This window comes from Bos javanicus, chromosome 3 (assembly GCF_032452875.1).
Source record: "Bos javanicus breed banteng chromosome 3, ARS-OSU_banteng_1.0, whole genome shotgun sequence".
Classification (NCBI taxonomy): Eukaryota; Metazoa; Chordata; class Mammalia; order Artiodactyla; family Bovidae; genus Bos; species Bos javanicus.
Genome location: NC_083870.1, coordinates 67,020,155 through 67,042,799, shown reverse-complemented (window position 1 = coordinate 67,042,799; position 22,645 = coordinate 67,020,155). Strand labels below are relative to the sequence as shown.

The 22,645-nt window shown below is 36.1% G+C and overlaps 1 protein-coding gene and 1 pseudogene across 1 annotated transcript in view; both read left to right on the top strand.

Moving 5' to 3' along the window:
- MIGA1 (mitoguardin 1) overlaps positions 1 to 22,335 on the top strand; it is a 77,806-nt gene extending 55,471 nt beyond the window's left edge. Inside the window, exons 9-16 of the mRNA XM_061411525.1 lie at positions 8,013 to 8,131; positions 8,379 to 8,451; positions 9,271 to 9,357; positions 11,181 to 11,279; positions 12,695 to 12,829; positions 14,162 to 14,215; positions 16,786 to 16,902; positions 18,713 to 22,335. Coding sequence (XP_061267509.1) covers positions 8,013 to 8,131; positions 8,379 to 8,451; positions 9,271 to 9,357; positions 11,181 to 11,279; positions 12,695 to 12,829; positions 14,162 to 14,215; positions 16,786 to 16,902; positions 18,713 to 18,931 — 903 coding nt within the window. The 3' untranslated portion in view covers positions 18,932 to 22,335. The remainder of the gene's footprint in view (positions 1 to 8,012; positions 8,132 to 8,378; positions 8,452 to 9,270; positions 9,358 to 11,180; positions 11,280 to 12,694; positions 12,830 to 14,161; positions 14,216 to 16,785; positions 16,903 to 18,712) is intronic.
- LOC133245042 (small ribosomal subunit protein uS17-like) lies at positions 1,337 to 5,932 on the top strand (annotated as a pseudogene).
- Positions 22,336 to 22,645: the final 310 nt, after the last annotated feature.

Here is a 22,645-nt window from a genome sequence, read left to right as displayed (position 1 = left end):
CCCAGACCACGGATTGAACCCATGTCCCCTGCATTGCACAGCACATTCTTAACCACTGGACCACCAGAGAAGTCCCTAGGGTTCTCTTTAAAGAGAAAGTTTTATTTCTTATAATTCAGATACCTCTAGTCATATTCTAAAAGGAAACTTGGAAAGCTTTTGCTTTACCTCTCTGACTTGATAGCTCTTGTTTATAGCAACCCAGAATTATCTTATTTCCTCTGGGGTCAATTTTGTCTGTTTATCTTGGGCTTTCATTTTTGTACTGATGGTTTTCTTTTCAAATTTGAAAGCTTAATTGGTGACTGGATTGATTTTCTCAAGTAGATTGTGTGGGATAACAGCCTTGTTTTATGTTTGTTTCTTCTGGAAGAGGTGAACAGGGAAGGATAACTGGGCTCAGTCTATTTCTTTGAGGTTGTTGATTGGCAGGTATTTCTTTAGGATGAATGATGTGGAAATAGCCCAATCCTCAGGGCACACCTGAATACAGAATGGAAAGGGCTTTACTCTGGCAGATGCATCTCTCACCCTGGCAGACTTGCTTTCCCCAGGTGGTTCAAGTAATTTGTTTTGCTTTTTGGCTATGGCACATGGCTTGTGGGATCTTAGTTCCCTGACCCTCGGCAGTGAAAGCACGGAGTCCTAACCGCTGGACTGCCAGGGAATTCCTGTTCAAGTAATTTTTAAAAAGAAATGTTCTCTGGTTGCAAATTTGTTTTCCTGTAAGCTGCCTTTCTATTCCCTGGCAGAAAGTAGAATAAGATATAGGACAGCTACAGTTATTTGGACACAGACTTCCATTTAAACTCCCATTTTCAATCCCTCTTCTTCAGTCCTGCCCTCATACCTGCTCACTGTGGGCCTGGCGCTCCTCTTTGACTATATCTTCTCTTGAACTTGGGTTTCCCTTGTGGCTCAGCTGGTAAAGAATCCACCTGCAATGTGGGAGACCTGGGTTTGATCCCTGGGTTGGGAAGATCCCCTGGAGAAGGGAAAAGCTGCCCACTCCAGTATTCTGGCCTGGAGAATTCCATAGACTGCATAGTCCATGGGGTCACAAAGAATTGGACACAGTTGAGCGACTTTCACTCTCTTGAACTTATTCAGGACTATGGCTTCCTCATCTCTTTCATCTGTCAACACACTTCCATTTGCTTTCCAGTTTTTGGAAGTCTGTGTATCTCTCCACTATTACATTAGTAACTTGTTGCTATGTAATAAACTACCCAAAGTTTATTGTCCTAGAACCAATAAAATCCAGATGTGGACTGGGGGCTGGTGCCAAGACTAGGTCTGTCCCAGGTCTCAAGAGTGTATCTTAAAGGGTGGGACCATGTGCTCCGGTTCAGAGGTTAGTTGCCAGAGTCCTCAGTTTTCTAGGGATTAAATCAGTTAGGGGGCATGTGTCTTTTGGTTAGTCTATATTATAGCCTTCTATATATCCTGGGGGTTCCACAGTCGGGGTTTAATAGAGGCTCAAGCATTTTAGGAGTCTCCTTTAAAATCCAAGGCTTATGGGGTGGTTTTCTGGAGGTCATGGGCCTTAGGGTTAGTCCTGTGAGAACTACGTCCTGAGCACTAATCCAAAGGGCCTGTTGTTTTGGTATTTAATTCTAAAGTCACATATATTAGATAAGGAATATATCCTGGACTATATACTGGAATATATCCTGGAATATATACTCCTGGACTGAGCGTGCCTACCAAAGGCAAGCATACACCATTTTTCAAAATAGAAAGAGGGTCCTGCTTGAAGAAACCATCAGGGAGAGGCTCTCACAATACAAGAATGTTGGTCTGGGCTTCTAGGCACCCGGATGGCCATTGGGGGCACCTACATTGACAAGAAATGCCCCTTTACTGGTAATATCTCCATCTGAGGGCAGATCCTGTCTGGTGTGGTGACTAAGATGAAGATGCAGAGGACCACTTTCATCCCCTGAGACACCTCTATTATATCCAAAAATACATAAAAACATGTCTATTCACCTGTTGCTCTACGTCAGGGGCATCCAGATCGGTGACATTGTCACAATGGGTAAGGCTGCCCCCTGAGCAAGATTTTGTGAGTTTAGCATGCTCAAGGTCACCAAGGTTGCCAGCGCCAAGAAGTGGTTCCAAAAATCAAAAATCCTGAGACTGGACACCTGCCCACTCCCCCAGTTATTTCCCATTCAACAGTAACAACGATAGCAAACATTTATTATCTTGTTGTTCTGAGGATCAAGAATGTGGAAATGGTTTATCTGGGTGGTTTTGACTTGAGGTCGTTTGTACACTGTAGTCAAGTATGTTGGCCGGGGCTGTAGTCATCTGAAGATTGACTGGAGCTGGAGAATCTGCCCTAAGCTTACTTACATAAATGGCACGTTGGTGCTACCTTTTGGTAGGAAACCTATGTTTTTTATGGTTTTATGGACTTTTCAATAGGACTGCTTGAGCCTTTTCATAACATGGCACCTGGCTTCCACAAGAGAGAGTGAGACAGAAGCAGTGATTGTTTTGATGTAGCCTCAGAAATCACACGCCATTATTTCTATCTGTTATTGGTTACCCAGGTTAGCCCTCTTCAACATGAGATGCGGTATGAAGTACCAGGAAGAGAGAATGATCATGAGTGGCATTTTATTTTTTATTTTATAATTTAAAAATGTTTGTTTATTTGGCGGCATTGGATCTTAGTTGCAGCGTGCAGGATCTTTCATTGTGGTCACATGTACATGGTACTCAGATTGGTTGCCCCATTGCATGGTGATCTTAGTTCTGCGACTAGGGATCAAACCTGTGTCCCCTGCATTGGAAGGCAAATTCTTAACCACTGGACCACCAGGGAAGTCTCATGAGTGCCATTTTAGAAGGCAGTTATTATAAGTTTATTTCCTTTTTTTTTCTTTTTTATTAGTGAGATAGGGGATATAGTCATTCCTGCTTTCTTTATAAGTCCTATTTATAATTTTAGGTGGTTATTTTGAAAGGAAAATGTAAATGTTAAAAATAGTCTATATTAAAATTGAACTTAGCCTATTTTATGATCCAACTTATAATAGTTTTGGGACTTTGGACGTTTCTTTCATGGTTGTTCAGAGGCTTTTAAAAATATTAGGGCTTTTAAAAATATTACTTCACATTCAGCAAAGTCATTGCTCGCCAAAGAAGATAAGGCCCAGTCTCTCCTGCATCTCTTGGAAGGCATGGGGGAAGTAATTTGAGATGTTAAATAACTTAGAAATGAAGGGCATTTCAAGTTTCAGCTAGCAAATAAAAGAACCCTTTTTCATGGTGAATTACATGTTTCCATATGTGGGGATTAAACTATGTTACTGACTTCTGCTTCTGAAGTAACATCTCAGCTCTAGTAAAATGTTAACCTTTTTCTGCAGCCTTTTAAAGTTTTTAAGAATTTTGTCCAAAAAAAATCTTATTATAAGATATACTCTAAAATGAGAATTTAAGCCATCATTTAGTGATTTGCCTTTTAAAAATTCAATCCTAATTTAATTTAGGATTTAAATTAGTAAATTCTGCGTTGTCATTGTCTCTTAGGAAGAGTTGGTGATAACGTTAGCTAGTGTCAGATCTTCAATGTGACGTATTTTCACAGCTGCAAGCTTATTTTAAGAGACTTATTTACACAGTCAACTCAGCCAAACCAACAAATAAGCAAGATAGACTAATAAATCAAGACTTGACTCTGGAATCTCTTATTGTTGGTTTTGTTCACTTCTTATTAGTATAAAGTATTTTATGTAGCAAGTTTAATTGGAGCCCTAGTTTCCTCTTTAGGATTTTTTCTACTGGTAGGTGTACATAGATCCTATTTGTTTTGACAGTGGTACAAAACTTTAAACTATTTACTGTCTAAAGAATTTCCACACTAATTTTTTAAACTGTTATGTTTCTTTTTAACCTCAAAAACACTTTTCCTTTAGCATAATCTATTTTCTGTAAAATATAAAGGGAAATATTACTTAAAGCCGACAGTATATAATGTCAAATATTGTCATTTCTGTCTACTTTTTTTTTTTTTTTTGCCTCTGGACTAATAGACACACATATATATATACACTATTCTAAATACTGCTGACACTACTCCTTTGGATTTTTGGATAAGGCTGATAGTAGAGTACATAGCGTTTGATATTTAAAAGTACATATAAGCTCTGGAATAAATGCCTGGTTATAAGTTCTGCCATTTAGTAGTGGGTCTTGGGGCAAGTTCCTGCTAATCTAAATCTCTATTTCTTTACCTCTGAAATGTAGATAGTAATTTGTTGTTGTTCCGTCGCTCAGTCGGTCCAGCTCTTTGTGACCCCATGGACTGCAGCACACCAGGCTTCCCTGTCCCTCACCATCCCCCAAAGTTTGCTCAAACTCAAATCCACTGAGTCAGTGATGCCATCCAACCATCTCATCCTCTGTCGTCCCCTTCTCCTGTCCTCAGTCTTTCCCAGCATCAGGGTCTTTTCCAGTGAGTCAGCTCTTCGCATCAGGTGGCCAAAGTGTTGGAGTTTCAGTTTCAGCATCAGTCCTTCCAGTGAATATTCAGAGTTGATTTCCTTTAGGATTGACTGGTTTGATCTCCTTGCTGTCCAAGGATTCTCAAAAAGTCTTCCTCCTTTATCAGTGGTTGTAAAGAAGTGAGATAATTGAGTATTTAGCACAGCATTTAGCACAGCACTGGGTGGAAATGAAGTGCCAGAACTACAGCATGGAGAAACACTTCTGAAATAGTAGGGTAAAAGCTTCCAAAGATCTCCTCCACAAAAGCAATGAAAACTCTGGCAAAAATTGTCAGAAATTTTCAGAACTCTGAAAATTAAACACTTGTAAAAATTCAGAGAGCATTTATTTAAGGACAGTGGCTGAATCTCCATGCAAAGAGTGAACTTTGTAAATCTTTTTTTTTAACTGTTAAAAATTTTGGCTCCGCTCAGTCTTTGCTGCTGCCTGAGGCTTTCTCTAGTTGTGGCGAGTGGCAGGTTTCAGGGCATGGGCCTCTCATTGTGGTGGCTTTACTTGTTGCAGATCACAGGCTCTAGGGTGTGCAGGCTTCAGTACTTGTGGCCCATGGGCTCAGTAGTTGCAGCTCGCCGGCTCTAGAGCTCAGGCACAGTAGTTGTGGGTCAGCAGGTGGAATCCTCTTGGACCAGGGGTCAAACCTGTGTCCCTTGGCAGGTAGACTCTCAACCACTGGGATCACCAGGGAACTCCACACTGTAAATTTTTAACTTGTTCCTTTTCCATCCCTCTCTCCAGAGGAGTCTTGAAAACCAACAGGTTCACCACTGTGGTGACTGTGAAAATCAAGGGCTCAGCAGCCACTGGAAGAAACTTAATGGCTTTGGAGCCTCCCAACAGTCCCATCACTAGAGAATTGTCACCATTTGACCTGTATGGCAGCTCCTTGCAAAGCTCCGTTCTAAGGACTTCTCTTTATTTGACCAGACTCAGAGCTTGCTATGTACAAAGTTTCTATCCCTAGAGTCTTTGTTGAAAAATATCAGCGGGAATTAACATTGCAGCTGTTTGAAGTGGTAATACCATCAGAGCTAGCAAGAGGGTGAACAAAAAACTAAAAGGAAAAATTGGGTAAAGAGATGTTTATAGGGAGCTTTGAAAAGCTCCAGCATATTCCTGAGAATCTAGAAGGACACAAGCATGTGCAGGGCTATGCATGTGTCCAGGGAAGACCTTAGAAATCCCTAGCCTCTCACCTCTGGCCAACCTTCATGTTCTGCACAAAACAAAACTTAAGGTGGACAAAAGGAAAAAAAAGCAATTAATTGGCATTTATCAGAAGTAGAAACTTTTGTGCTTTAAAGGACACCAACAGGGAAGTGAGAAGGTAGTAGAATGGGAGAAAATATTTGTAAACCATGTAGCTGATAAAGGTCTTATATCCAGAATACATAAAGAACTGTTGTAACCCAGCAATAAATGGACAAATAAACTAACTTAAAAATGGGCCAGGGATTTCAATAGATATTTTTCCAAAGAAGATACACAAAGGCATACATAAGGATACATAGGATACATAAGGATACATAAGGATATGAAAGATATTGCACATCATTAGTCATTAGACAAATTTAAACCACTTCACACCCACTAGCAGAGAAGGCAATGGCACCCTACTCCAGTACTCTTGCCTGGAAAGTCCCATGGGCGGAGGAGCCTGGTAGGCTGCAGTCCATGGGGTCGCTAGGAGTTGGACACGACTGAGCGACTTCACTTTCACTTTTCACTTTCATGCATTGGAGAAGGAAATGGCAACCCACTCCAGTGTTCTTGCCTGGAGAATCCCAGGGACGGGGGAGCCTAGTGGGCTGCCGTGTATGGGGTTGCACAGAGTCGGACACGACCGAAGCGACTTAGCAGCAGCAGCACACTCACTAATAAAAAAAAGATGGACAATAACAATTGTTGACAGAGGTGCGGAAAAATTTAAATCATTATACGTTGCTAGTGGGAATGGAAAATGGTGCAGCCACTTTGCAAAACCTGTTTCCTCAAAAAGTTAAACACAGAGTTACCATCTGACACTTCCATTTTTTAGTTATATACTCAAGGGAATTAAAAACATAAAAAACTTGTTCAGTTGCTCAGTCGTGTCCCACTCTTTGTGACCCCATGGACTGCAGCACACCAGGCTTCCCTGTCCATCACCAACTCCTGGAGTTTACTCGAACTCATGTCCATTGCGTCGGTGATGCCATCCAACCATCTCATCCTCTGTCATTCCCTTCTCCTCCCGCCTTCAATCTTTCCCAGCATCAGGGTCTTTTCCAAAGAGTCGGTTCTTCGCATCAGGTGGCCAAAGTATTGGAGTTTCAGCTTGAGGATCAGTCCTTCCAATGAATATTCAGGACTAAAAAATACTTGTACATAAATGTTTAAAGCAGTCTTATTCATGACTGTCAAAAAGTGGAAAAAACCCACAAGTCTGTTAGCTGTCGAAAGGATAAACAAAATGTGATATACTCACACAATTCAGTCATAAAGAAGGCTGGAGTACTGTTATATGCTTCCTTATAGGTGAACCTTGGAAACATGATGCTACATGAAAGAAACCAAATGCAAAATGCTGCATGTACTTCAATCTGTCTATATCGTTTCCAGAGTGGGAAACTCCACAGACACTGAAAAATTATTGGTTCCCAGAGCCTGGAGAGAAGGGGGATGGGGAGTGACTGCTAACAGGCGGAAGGTTTCTTGTTGGCATAGTATAAAAATATTTTGAAATTGCAAAGTGGTGCTGATTGCATAACCCAGTGAATGTACTAAAAACCACTGAATTACATACTTAAATGGGTGAATTTTATAGTATGTGAATTATATCTCAATAAAGTGTAGTTTATTTTATTTTTAAAAACCAAAAACCCCTACAGCATTCTATTTAAGTGGATCACCTGGTATTGGGAAATGAAATTGCTCTGGAGTTTTTCTGCTTAGCTGCCAACTCTGTAGTGTTTACAGTTATTTTTTAATGAACTGTCAGAAGCCTGGAGTTCCATTTGTAGAGTCGTTATGCTAGCCAGAGTACATGACTATTTTTCAGTTATACAAATGTTAATCAAAGATACATATAAGAAAAAAATTCCCTAGAATTCACCAAGTTGAGATTATTACAGTATTTTTGTAGAAAGTTTTACTTCATATACAATCATGAGTTAATACTTTAAAGCATTCTTTGGATGATAAAAAATTCTCTTTTTTTCCCCCAGTGCTTCATCATCAATTATTATTGTTGATGACCTGTGAAATACTGCTTTTCTGTACACTGTGAATTTAAGTAATTGGACTCAAAATAAACTAAGCTTGTTATAAAGTTTTACTTGTTACAACTGAACTTTGAAATAAAATGAATTCAGATCTTACTAGCTGTAAAATCTTATTGAATTATTTTCACATTTTAATCAGATTGAGTATATTAGTAAGATCCTATTTTTTATTTTTTATAATTTTTCATCCTGTATCAGTGTAGTCTGTTTTAACACTCGTATTCTTAGCTTGCAGAGCACAAAGAAGCGCGGCATACCTACAGCCTGGAGTCCCTTTGCCACTGTCCTTTTTACGAAGAGGCCATGCGCTTAGTTGAAGAAGGAAAAATTTACTCAAGAGTGCTTAGGTATCAGGCTTATGTTTATGAAAAATATTAAGATGCTGTTGATATGTTTGTCTGATATTTGTTTAAAATATTTATGAGAATAGGGGGAAAATGTTTTTAGGCACAAAACAATTTTTTTATGTATTTTGTCAGTATTGAAAAGGCATGTGTTTTTTATTAAGGTCCTGAGGTTAAGCCTTATTCCAGACTTGTAGTAGGCTTGATCTTAAATGCACTTTAACAGTTGTCTCCCCTGTTTATTACTTAGAACTGAAATGTTGGAGTGCCTAGGAGACAGTGATTTTCTTGCCAAACTTCACTGTATTCGACAGGCTTTTCAGGTATTTTTTTTTTAACATTAAGTGACTTCATCCAGCCACTCATCCCCACCCTCATGCTATAGAGTCCAGCTGAATATAAACAGGACAGCTCTTTGCTCTTTATTATCCTTATTCATAATGGCAAATAAAAAGTACTAAGTTTATTTTTCCTCCCTGCTGTCTCCCTTCATTTGTCTTCATTTGTCATCCTCTCCTGTAACTTCCTGGGTCTACCACATTTTGTCAGAATACAATATTTTGATGCTAGAGATGTGTATGTACAAGTAACTGCTTAAAGTATAAGTCCTTTTTCTTATTATCAATTAGTATGTGTTCTAGAATGTTTTTCAATTGAATCAGTTGTAAAATCACCAATTTCCTAAGGTAAAATAAGGTCATTTAACAACAAAATTCTCTTTATTTTTCTGTTCTGGAGTTGTGTAATTATTTCAAATTTTTCTAATATTAAATTGAACAGATTTAAATTCAGATTTATCTCCCTTTAATCTTTTAAAATTTTCTGTTCAAGAGGTCTTTTTATTCTAGTTACTTAGGACTTTTTTATTCCTGTGGTGTACCTGCTGAAATAGTACCATAGAGAAGGAAATGGCAACCCACTCCAGTGTTCTTGCCTGGAGAATCCCAGGGACGGTGGAGCCTGATGGACTGCCGTCTTTGGGGTCGCACAGAGTCAGACACGACTGAAGCAACTTAGCAGCAGCAGCAGCAACATGTATTAACTGTATTAGGGTTATTTGTACATACATGTGCTATAAAGTCAGATATCCATTCAAATTAATTATAGGTTTCCTTTTTTCTTTGGGGATGGATATTTTTCAGGTAATTCTTTCAGAAACAGCCAACAGGATATTCCTTGCTGAGAGTGGAAGGAAAATTTTATCAGCGTTAATTGTAAAAGCACGAAAGGTAAACTTGTTTTGTTGGCAAGTTTATTTTATTGTTATTGTTTCAATTGAACTGATGATTAAAAATTATTACATTTTTAATAGAAGAAAATGTTTTTGTAGATATTTGTAAAAATTCACATACTAAAAATAAATAACCCCCAAAGTATTTCTGCTTGGGTTGATTTATTTTCTGTGTATAAAGTTCATACAGTTTTGAGCAAGTTGATGAATATATTCAGTTTCCCATTTAAAAATCTACTAATGTCATGGTAAGAATCATCATTAAATCAGCTATACGCCCACCACTATTATTATTTTGATACCTCTTTTCTTATGCCTCCCTCAATCCCGTTCAGTAAGAAGGTCCTAGGAAATAGTGTAGATCTCAGAAATCTGGAAATACAAACTGAACTGCCTTTCACTCGTATTCATCTTCATGGGTCTGAATGAGGCAGAAGCAATGGCAGGAATTTTATTAATACTGTAAGGAACCACTTTTCATTTATGCAGGATGTGTCTAGATGATGAGAAAAAGAAACCTCAGACAGACTTTCCCTGAGCCATTTGAACACCTGGTTTTCAAACACAATCCCTTTGAATCTCAGTTCCCTCATTTGTATAATAGGATTATATTTATGGTACCCTATTTCAGAGTTCTTATGATGATTAAATAAATGATAAATAGGAAAACATATTTTAAAAGTGCTACATAAATTTGCAGTTTAGTCTCTAAATCATGTCTGACTCTACAGGATACTGTAGCCCTCCAGACTCCTCTGTCCATGGGATCTCCCAGGCAAGAATACTGGAGTGGGTGGCCATTCCATCTCCTGGGGATCTTCTGACCCATGGATTAAACCCACATCTCCTGCATTGGCAGGCAGATTCTTTACCACTGAGCCACCAGGGAAGCCCAGTATAAATTTAGGATCATATTAACTACTTATAATTTCCAATGTAAATCTTTTTAAAAAAAAAAAACAAACAAAAGAAACAGAATATTTAATAATTATATGAAAAAGTTCCATAGTATTATAGTCAAATAAATTCAAATTGAAATAGCACAATAGGACTTCCCTGACAGTCCAGTGGTTAAGACTCTGAGATTCCAATGCAGGGGGTGTGGGTTCCATATCTGGTCAAGGAACTTAAGATCCCACATGCTACGTGGCCAAAAGATTTAAAAAATAATAATAAACAAAACACAATAGCCTGTTCTGCCTATCAAATTGCCACCACTAGAAAGACAGGGAAATGTGTTGGTTGCTCTGTCTTTGTGACCCCATGGACTGGAGCCTGCTGGGCTCCTCTGTCCGTGGAATTCTCCAGGCAAGAATACTCGTGTGGCTTGTTATGCCCTTCTCCAAAGGATCTTCCTGACCCAGGGATCGAACCCAGGTCTCCCTCATTACAGGCAGAAAGACAGTAAACCCAATATAAATCTTACGTTGCTATCTTGGCCTTCCCAAGGCTGATAAACCCATTGATTTGAATTAGAGTGTGATTTGAACTAGAGTTCCTCCAAAAGGAATAGAACTCTATCAAAAGTATCACATAGTGTCTTCTGTAACCAAGTTTTCAGCTCAAAGACTAACCTAAATAAGCACATATATTTGAGTAGTAAGCATTTGCTTATGACATTTTACTTACATTCTTAGTCTTGACTTCTGCAAAATGTTGGGCTAACAAAATAAACCAAACGAATATGGCATACCTTGAAAATGTGTTTTAATTGTTACCTAATAGAATGAAGATCTTACAAGCTTACTTGAATATTTACTTTGAGGGTTTGAGCATTGTTATAAAGTTGAGATTAGGATTAAAGTGTGTTTTCTTCTGCAGAATCCAAAGAAGTTTGAAGATGTTTTTGATGAAATGATCTATTTTTTAGAGCAGACTGATCACTGGGATAATACTGAAATGGAACTTGCTGCTAGAGGAGTAAGTCAGATTTTTTATAATATTTATCCCCTTTCATTATTTATACATAATATTTACATAATTTGAGGCCACTGTTTCCTTGTCCTTGTTAAATGACAGTAAAACCAATTTTGTGAAGGTTAGTATGATACAGTCGTAAACAATAGCAACCACAGTCTATACATTGGGGCAACAATTGAAAATAGTATATTTTTTAAAAAACCCTTTGTTCCTTCTTGTGCTTTTTCCTTCCTTCCAAAACTCAATGAGCAGAGGCTTTAGCAGAGTGGTAGTGGTAACCTGTATAAGGGTGGTTTCAGATAGGACAGTGGCAGCTCAGGGGAGATGGGGGATTGGCTACCTATACAGGATCAAACAAAAATACATATATTGAGAATAATCAGAGTGAGATTTCTCATGATTAGAGAAGTGAGATATAAAAAGCTAGGGTTGGAATTGGAGCTATTAGTGTGAATTCATAGTTTACTAAATAGAGAAATAAATAGGAAGGTTTGCATATATGTAAACATACATAAACTTACTAACTCTATTCACAGAGAGGGTCTGGGAGCAAGAACACAATCCCTAACACACAAATCTTGGCTTCTAAGTTCCACTCTCCACTAAAAGGAACTAGGACTCCATGGAAATTTGGCTGATTTCAGCACTAGAATACAAAAAGCATGTGATGAGCCTGGAATATTTTATTGTAATGGAAGCTTAAAGAATGAGTTTGCAAGGGGCTGGAAGGCTTTCTTGGCAGAGAAAACAGTAGATGCCGAAACACAGAGGCACAGTCTTCACAGTCCTTCTTTCTCTGGTGTTCCTTCACTCAGTTAAGAACCTCTCAGTATCTAGTTCACACGTGGTATAGCGTGTAGTACAGTACAGTCTGCATGAATGAAAGAGTAAGAGATTCATAATGTGGTGGAGAAGACAGGCGGATATACCAGTAACTAAAGGACAGGCTTCCCCTGTGGCTCAGCTGATAAAGAATATGCCTGCAATGCGGGAGACCTGAGTTCAGTCCCTGGGTTGGGAAGATCCCCTAGAGAAGGGAAAGGCTACCCACTCCAGTATTCTGACCTGGAGAATTCCATGGACTTTACAGTCCATGGAGTCGCAAAGAGTCAGACACGACTGAGTGACTTTCACAGAAATGACAGAGCAGAAAGAGCCTGTAGATACCATAATGAAAGCACAGACAAAGGACTTCTAGAACAGAGTGGAGGGAGAGATTAATTTCACCTGATGGGATCTAGGAAGGAACAACTGACATGAGTTTTTGGTTGTGAGTTATTTTCAGTGTTGTCTCTCCTCTTTTAACCTGATTCACCTAAAAACGTGCTGCTGTTGTCATATATGAAGCCCTCACTCAGACTTTATTTCAGCTCTCTGTAATAATGATTTCTGTTTTAACTTACAATTTAATACAGGTAAAAAATCTAAACTTTTATGATGTTGTTTTGGATTTTATATTAATGGATTCCTTTGAAGATTTAGAAAACCCACCTACATCCATACAGAATGTAGTAAATAATCGCTGGCTAAACTCCTCCTTCAAAGAAACTGTAAGTGATGGTTCATGTTTCTCAACATTTAAATTTGATAAAAAAAAGTAGTCAGAACTGAGAAGATGAATAAAATTAATATATATAAATATATGTCTGCCTGTAGAACGACTATTATGGAAACTGAGCTCATCCTTTGATATTGGGATCAGATGTGTATGATATATAACACATGAAAGTGAAATTTTCCTTTGGGCTCATCTATCAGTCCCTGCCTTGATTTTGAGGACCCAGTATTTCTTTAGATCTCAAAAAACACTTGGGTTTCAAACTAGGTCAGGCCTAACAAAAAATTGTAACTGAAATGACTCTATGACTAAATAGAAATGTAGCAGTTTCAGTGAAAAGATGATACATATATTTTTTTTTGCGGAAAATGCAGAGTTTCTTCTTCCCAAATACTATAAAAAATTCAAGTAGAAGGGAATTCCCTGGTTGTCCAATGGTTAGGATTCCACAGTCTCAGTGCCAGAAGGCCTAGGTTCAATCCCTGGTCAAGGAATTGAAGAACCCCAGGCATGGACTTGCAAACCCCTCCCCGCCAACACACACACAAAGATTAAGGTAGAAAAAAATAAGCATGTGCAAAAATAAAATGGGTTTAAACTGTATTGTATGCTTTGGATATTTTCAGTTTCTGTTGTTTATTGTACTCAGATTTCTATTTAACATTTTTTTTGTTGGGCTGAAGTGTGTACCTTGAAGTAGGTGGAATTAATGAAAGTTTGAGTCTTTAGAAAACTAAAAAAAGTTTCAGTTGGGTATTTCACAGTCATTTTGGAAGTGCCTGATACCACATTTTAAAGCATTTTTCATAAATCCACTTTTCCCTCAAAGTATGTTTTAACCATAAAAGCTGGATGTTCTTCATTTCTGTAACTGCTTCGGGACAAGTTAAAAACCTTGATCGAAGTTAGGTCATGCCACAGTAGGGTCAGATTTCTTCAGAATCCACTGGGGTGTTTTAGTTCCTGTTACTAGGGATGTCTCTTCGTTCTTTATTGGAATAAAACTTTTGGCCCAACTCATAACTATTTCCAGCACTACTACAATTCTTGAGGAAAATACTTGAATTTAATTACTGAGTTTCTTGGCACCAGAGTTCAGCCTTTCTCTGTCAGTGGCTTTGAATTTAATTTCAAAATTTATAAATACCTTTTCATTAATATTTACAAACAATAGAAAGAACATGAACTAGTTCTTTTTAGTTAATATTTTAAACATTTTAGACCTTTTAACTTTGAATTTCTAATAATAGTCACTCTTTTTTAAATGGAAAGTTTATATAATTATTCATTTAAATCTTGCTTTTTCTCCTCTGTATATATTTAGGCTGTGGCTTCAAGTTGTTGGTCAGTGTTGAAACAGAAAAGGCAACAGATGAAGGTAAAACTCATCATGTCTTGGATTTCTTCGTAATTTGAGGCTCTTGTTGAAGAAACGTCTGAGTCAGTTTTCAGCTGGGGATGGCAGCTCATAAGCCCTGTCCTTCAAGCTCGATGAGTGATCTGTTGGCACTGGGTTGGGTTCTCTGTTTTTGAAGTTGAGAACAGAGCTTTTGCTTTTTTGTCTTTTCACTTAATGATATTACAAGATTTTAAAAATTGTTTAACATAGTGGATGTTAGTTTGTGTAATCCAATTGAGAAATGATGATTGATTCTTAAAGCTGCTTTATTTAACACCAAAAATCACCACAAAGTCTATATCCTGTGCCCACACCACACACCCTCCAGCCCATCTCACCCTCTACACACTGCTCTCGCCACACACTCCTTTGGTAAAGGATGGACTCTGGAGTGAGACTGGTTCCAAATGCCACTTGTGAGCCATGACCTGGGGCAAGTCTTAACCTTCCTGTGCCTTAGTTTCCTCATCTCTAAAGAAGAGCATAGGATCTACCTTGTGGGGTTTTTTGTTAGGATCAGTGTGCTCAGAGTAGTGCTTGGCATAGTGCATTATGCAAGTGTTGGTTATCATTATCATTTTTTTATTTTTTTTTATTATTTGCCCACTGACCTATAGTATTTTATCATGTCCATATTTCTAAGCCTGAGCCTTATAACTTTGAGATAGTATTTCTGAGGGCAGTGTTTTTGAGCATCTGCAGAAGGGTGCTTGTTACAAATAATTCTGGAGACCATATATTTGAATAATTCTTGTTTAAAAGATGTTGAACAGGGATGTATTGTAAAACATGGGGAATGTAGCTAATATTTTGTAATAACTGTAAGTGTAATGTAACCTTTAAAAATTGTATAAAAAATGAGGGACTTCCCTTGCAGTCCAGTGGTTAAGACTCCATGCTTCCATTGCAGGGGGCGCAGGTTTGACCCCTGGTCCAGGGACTAAGACCCTGCATGCCGGGCAGCACAGCAAAAATAAAAAGAAGAAAAAAAATTGTACAGAAAATAATTCCAAAGACCCTGTGTTTTTAAACAAGATGATTAGAAACTCTAATGTTTGAGAACCACTGGTTTAGGGCTGGGGAACAGACTTGTAGACTTGGGTTTGATTTTCATATTCAGTGGTATGATCATAGGTAAGTTAAACTGTCAGCTGACCTTCAGTTTTCCTACTTGCAAAATGGAATTAATACTTGCCTCATAAAGCTGCTGCAAAGATGAAATGAGGTAAAACATAAAAGTTAAAAGAGTAAATATATAAAAAAATAGTAAATATATAAAAGTTTAATAAATAGTAGTATCTATAATAATAGCGATTGTTATGGAATATTATTACTATGTTATTATTATTATTATTATACCTAACCTTATTTCTTCTTAATATAAATCTTGTGCCTTGGACTACTGTTCTTCATGTACCCACAGATACCTATATATTTCACCTCTTGGTGAACTATTTCCTGTACCTGGAATGCCATACTCTGTCCTCTGTACTTAAATAATTCTTACCTACTGTTGAGTTCAGCTTACATTACTCCCTGGTGCCTGTGCTAACTTCTTACATGTCTGAATTCCTAGTATAGTTAATATATGTAGTTAATACAAATATAGGATTTAGAATTTAATATACACAGAACATCTTTTAGACTGTTGTCAGTGTATCCATGAAAACCTTTTGGCCTTTACTTATTTGTGAGTTAGGATAGGTTTTATAACCCCTCTGAAGTCTCGCTTTTTATGTGTGATAATGATGTTAACATGACCTACTTTTTCAGGAACATTTTATTAAATTAAGTAGAACTTAGCTCATTATCTGGAATATAATAGGTACTCATTAAATGGCAACGACTGCTATATTTTTAAATTGAGGTTTAAACGATGTCTTGGAGCCTAGAAAAGAGAAAATAACTTCTCCAAGAGACAGAACCTTAAGGCGTACTTAAGCCCAGTAGATGCTATCATAAATCTCACAGGATTCTATTTAACATGGGAAATTTAGAAAGTTATTAATAAACTTAGAGAGTTTCCTACATCATAGCTGTATATATTACTATTTCACAAGAAGGTGCATTACATAATTAAATGCTTCAATAATATCTGTTCTGTAACTGAAAGTTAAAAATCCTGGTAAGCATATTTTTGTGCTTAATCAGTGTAAACTTTATTTTAGTCTTTTTCGGATAATCTAAGTGAGTAGAAGTTCTTCAATTCTACTGAACTAGCTAAAACCATGGTAGTCTCATTAATCCTAAAAATTGTACTGCTAAGGAACATTGTAGCATTCTTGTTATTGCTTGGTTACAGCATTGTGATTTCTTTTTTATGAGGTGAAAATGCCTTTAAGAAGTAATGTTTTCAGCACATTGAAATTGTTGGATAGATTATGAAATGTTCTAAAAGCATTCTGTGACTCCTAACTGTTCCTTGTAAGTTTATTAGACTGGCTTATCATTGACCCTTGGTCTGTCCTCAAAAAGAGCTGGTCATATGTTGGCTAGCAAGCAAATGCAGGAAGGCAAAAATAATTTGATTCTCCTTTACTTTGCAACAGATCCCAGATGGATTTTTTGCCCATTTTTATGCCATTTGTGAGCAGATCAGCCCTGTCCTAGCCTGGGGCTTTTTGGGTCCTAGAAATTCTCTCTATGATTTATGTTGCTTCTTCAAGGTATGTTTAGTCATTGAATCATGTCTTCTTTCTAAATTGAAAAAAAGTTTTACTGTTTCTTTTTGCTTTTGTAGAAGAAAGAATGTTATTTAAATATAAAGTTATAAAAGTCACGCATGCCAGTGGAACAGTTTTATATAGATCTGTGCTTTATCCTGGATAAAAGACAACAATTCCATTCACCATATCAATTCCTTCTGTAATGGATATATGTTTTCATATGTGTTACAATGTTAAACAAGTTGCTATAGATAATTCTTCATGCCTGACACTTGAAATTTGTAAAACAAATAATATCTATTTTATTGCACATGCGGCAGTTTAAAAATAAGTTCTGGTTCAAAATAATGTGAATGATAAAATCCTAGCTATAAGAAAGAAGATGGAAGTTTAAAATTGTATTCTAATGTCAGCAATTTAAATTGACAAAACACAAATTGCATCTTGTTGCAGAATTTTCTGCCTGGCACAGTGCCAATAAAAGTCTCACTATTTAATAGTCCTTAATTTAGGCTGAGTTTAAAGGAGCAAATAAAAGTAAACATAATCAAGTATAAATTTGAAAGTTTTTGATATTTGGAGTTTTGGATGTTTCTCTATACCTTTCATTTAAAAAATTAAATTATTTTGTTTATGTGCTATTAATGTAGCATTTATGTAAATAGCTTAGGACTTCTTTTTTTTTTTTTTTTTTTTTACTGTCATTGAAAACTCATACATCTTTGATGCATTTACTTGACCTCTCAACTGTAACGTAGGTGTTTAGTGGGAAAACTTTGGACTGGGAATTGTCTAACCTTAATGAACATTTGTGACTGTGGGCAAATCATGCTTTGTTCTCCTCTTTATCATCTGTAAAATGAGGGGACTGGAAAGTTGATTGCCAACAACCCTTCCCAGATAGAAAATCCATTGAAATCTATGATGTGCCTTCTTAGTACTTCTTAACATTTGATTTCTGGAGCTTCCCTAGTAGCTCAGATGGTAAAGCATCCAGCTTCAATGCAGGAGAACTGGATTTGATGCCTGGATCAGGAAGATCCCCTGGAGAAGGAAATGGCAACCCACTCCAGTATTCTTGCCTGGAGAATTCCATGGACAGAAGAGCCTGGCAGGCAAAGAGTCGGACACAACTGAGTGACTAACACACATAACATTTGATTTTCTGTAGGATAGAAATTAAATATTCCTGTTTGTTTGTTGTTGCTCTTTGGAAATACTTTTTTCCATCACAACATAACAACCTGAGACTTAATACTTAGTAGTGTACAAGATGCTTAAAATGAGTTTCAGCCTAAGTATTAAGTTATTGAAATGAAATATCCTTCACCATCTTCCACTGATTTGAGACCTGAAATTATTTTTATTTTTCACATGTCTTAACTTTTTTTGGCACGGAAAAATAGACATTTGGAATTTATAATTATTGGAAATAGTGTACTTTTCTGTCTTCAAATGGTACCAGTGCTCATAGGTAACACTGAAAACTTCAGTTACTGGGAATCAAATAATAATAGTAGACCCTTATACTTATACAGTGCTCTAGTGTTTACAGGCATTTCTCAGAGAGCTCTTTTTTGGTTGTTGACCATTACGTCAGCCATGAGTAGTAAAAACAAGTAGTAATTAGCCCTTATTTCACCGAAAAAGAAAAGACCTTCCAAAAAAGCTGAAACACTTTTCCACTGAGATTTGAAACTAGTAGTGGAAGTGACCCCTAATTCAACATTTGTTACAATACTATTAACTATTTGGATTTAATATAATTTTGGTCTAACAAGTGCCAATTTGTTTTGTGTTCATTTTCCAGAATCAAGTTCTTTTCTTTCTCAAAGACATTTTTGATTTCGAGAAGGTGCGCTATTCCAGTATAGAGTCTCTAGCTGAAGACCTCATGCAGTTGCTTGTTCGCCGCACTGAACTTTTAATGGCCTGTCTTGGAGCTGATGCACTGAGGCATACTAGTAGCTGTTTAAATAGTCATGTTCCTGTTATGCCCAGTGGCCTATTAGAAGCCAAAGTACAATAAGTACCATAAAAATCAGACAGTTTAGTGTGCTCTGAAATATTTTAAGGTAACTATTAATTTTGTAACATATATTACAGAATTGATGGATATGGACTCAGGGAGGATTAAAACAACCTTGTAAAGAATGAGTGATTGTACTGTACTTACACAGAAGTTCTGTCATTGAATCCCTGTGTAGTGTATCCAAAGTGTCTTTTTACAAGCTTTAGGTAATAATTGTTGTGAAATGTTGTTTATTTTATAGAAATATTGCTTGACTTGAAAGCAGTATGTGGGAATTAATCGATTTGTTGTCTTCAAGCTGTCTGAAATGTCCAGTTTCATTCTCAAAAGCTTTGTTTTTACGCTTCACACCTTGAAGATATGTATTTTAGCCAAGACTTCTATGGCCCACACATGCAAGAATATATTACTCCTAGTGTCAACGAACTTAACTTTGCCTGAAAATGTATTTTTAATTGTAAAGTTGTTCGTTGTTTAATCTAGTTTAGGCAGTAGTGGTGTTTAATATGTACTGCTTACGTTATTGCTTGTGCATTTGCTTAAGTATTTGAATCAAAGAAATTGTAATGGCCGAGTATTGTTATAAAACATTTAAATGAATTGCCACTGAGAAGTTTACAAGTTTATATTAGATTTACTGAAGTTTCCCAAATATGTTACTGTTGGTCCCATAAGTTACAATAGAGAGACTAAAGAAATTTCTTTCATCTTGGTATAGATAAGAGCATTTCCCTTGAATGAATGTTGATTAAAAATATAACATTTGTTAACTATGACAGCAATTAAAATTTCTCCCATGTATTTTTGAGACTCTCTCTCAACATCCTAAGGTATTAATTTTGACTTAGTAAAATCATTTCTTCTTTCTCCTTCTATAAAACTAGCTTTTAGTTATTTCATAGAGAACTTAGCACACTTGAGAGTTTGTCATATTATGCCCATATTTTTAAAATATTCACTGACACTTTGAATCTTAGGGAGGTCTTAAAGAAGATTTCCCCCCCTGAATATAGAACAAAATATTTTTTAATGGTATAGAAGTATGTTTTCTTGTCCTTTGTGATAAATATATGAACAAATGGGTAGTTTGTATGAATAAGGGTCTGGAGTATATTAGATACTTTCACAGTTGTTTTAATTTTGTGTGTAAATTATATACCACTTAGAGTGGCTGGCTCAGTATAACAATGGATTAGATTTGTTGATTTTGCTCCTAAAGTGTTCTTTATTCATTTTGGGAGTGAGTTATCCAAAAGGATCTAAAATATATATTTTTAAATGTATTTTTAGATTAAAGTGCCTAGTTTCTGATTAATGAGTAGAAAATGAAAAGTGGGGAAAGAAGCATAATTGTTTAAGGTTTTAAGTTTATGTATGTGCCATATTTATGTAATACTAGTTACAAAATAGATTCAGAATCTTTATGCTAGTTGCATGTACTGTATTCCATAATGTGTAGGTTACAGCATTAAACAATATGAAATATTGCTGTAATATTTTTTGAGTATGTAGCTCCTGGATTTTTCTTACATGTATTCTTAATTTAACACTTGACTGTTCATAATTCTTATTATTAATAGAGGAATATCTTTAGATATATCAAAGCTAAAAATTCCATTATATAGTATTTTGCATTTCATTTTTTAATTTAAATTTTGTATTTTGGTTTCTTGTTGAGGTACCAGTGACTTTGAATGATTCACACATATACATATGTCTGCACATACCCATCCCTAGTATTGTGTAAGCAAGATAGTTATTGCTTAGGTTAATTTTCCTGTTTGAAGGACTGAAAGTTTTAAGCTGTGGTTTTATAAACAAAGCTATAAGTAAACTTAATTACTTTTTTATTTGAGTAGAATATTGTTTGAAATCTGTTTCAAAGAATTGCACTATTTAATAATGCTGCTAGTACATGAAACAACTCTGGGGAATTTATTTCATCAGATAAAATGAGTGGCTTTCCAGAAGTTGTATTTTTCTCTTTTATACTTCACCTAAAAAAAAGAAATTGTCCATGTTAAAGAGAATGGTTTGTCATGTTCAGTGCTTGAGGTTGGTTAGTTTCTGGTCAGTTCAGAAGCTACTACTTTAGTAAGATGCTTTCTTTGTGGCCTTTGACACAAGAGACAAGAGTGACCAAATAGATTTTTAGGGTAATGGGTATAAAAAACCCCTCTCTATTGTAAGGGAAGAAACCTGACTTTTCTAAAGAAACATCTCTTAAAAATGTTTCTAACCACTAAAGAGTACTTAAGGTGTATGTTCCAATTCCAATTTGCCTTGAAATTGGGTTGAACAGATAAAGCAATGTTTTAAAAATATAAAGTAAGTAAACTGGTCTAGAGCCTTTTAGGATAAAACCCTGTTTAACACTTACTCATGGTAGTATTATCAGAAAATTGTCTTTGCCACCATGAATCCTACTATCTGCTTCTCTATATAAATTATAAGAGGACCTTGAATTAATCATGAGAAAATGGATTTTTTTTTTCCTCCTATTTTCTGGAAGAAAAAAAGTAAGTGTTCAAGTGATTTCTATTTGATAATTTTTCTTTCTCCTTTGGTTTCTCTACATCTTTGTTCAACTAAAAGGCTAGTTATTTCTGAAGGATTACAATATGTGTATTAAATGTCAAAATGAGATTCTTTTTTAAAAAGAAGGCAAGTTTTTCATACTGTTACGGTCAGCGCCAAAGAACTTTTTCCTTCCCATAAGTATTTTTTATTTGCATCTGTTTGATTCTATTAATTTTTTCAATTAACTGACTTTATAAAAAATATTTGCAAACTTTTTCTTGCCTTAAGATGTAATATTTTCCACTTAACTGATTGCCTACGGATGATTATCTGCATTAAAAAGAATTCTTTAGCTTATCATTCCTTTAAACCTATGAGATAGAAATGCCAAAGTAACATTTAACATACTTCTCTGTGACCTTTCATAATCAGAAATTTTAAATTATGTTCATAACATAATTTGCTTTTATTTTTAATGAACACATATTAGGGAGTTATTCGGAATATGTCAATACTTTTCAAAGTGATTATAAGAATGACACTGAATTAAAAAAATTTTTTTTTGCTTGGATAAAGCAAATTTAGAAATATCTCTGTATGTGAAACTGAAGAATTTATATAATCTGTGATTAATGGAAATAAGGGCATCCTTTCTTTGTTACTTGTGTTTATATTGTTGTTTTGCTTAGTTTGAGAACAACTGTGTATTAGCTTCACTTGGCTGATATCTGTAAGTGTGTCTATTCCTAAGTGTAAAGACTGCATTCATTAATTTATGTAAAACACTACGATAGCAGGAAAAAAAAATAGCACTGACTCTTTAGCCAAAATAAGCACTGTAACATGGTGTTTCTCTATTGCCAAATAAAAAAGTGATGGTACATCTTGCTGATGTATTGAGTACTTTATACAATACTTACAATTTGCAAGGTCACACTTGTCTCATTAAATCTTATGTACCCTATGGAAACTTTCAGTCTCCATAAGACCGCATATATAGGCATGAAGAATATAGAACACTGCAGAAGTATTGAAATCAAGTGTGAAAGTATGTTTCCTTTACATACTAACTGGGAGAGAAAACAGTTTCGTGATGAATAAAGGTAAAGTACTTGTGGTTTTTTTTAATTAATAATTTCAAGGGTTATGATTAAAATTGCCATCAAACTCAGTATGAATCTATCATATTGA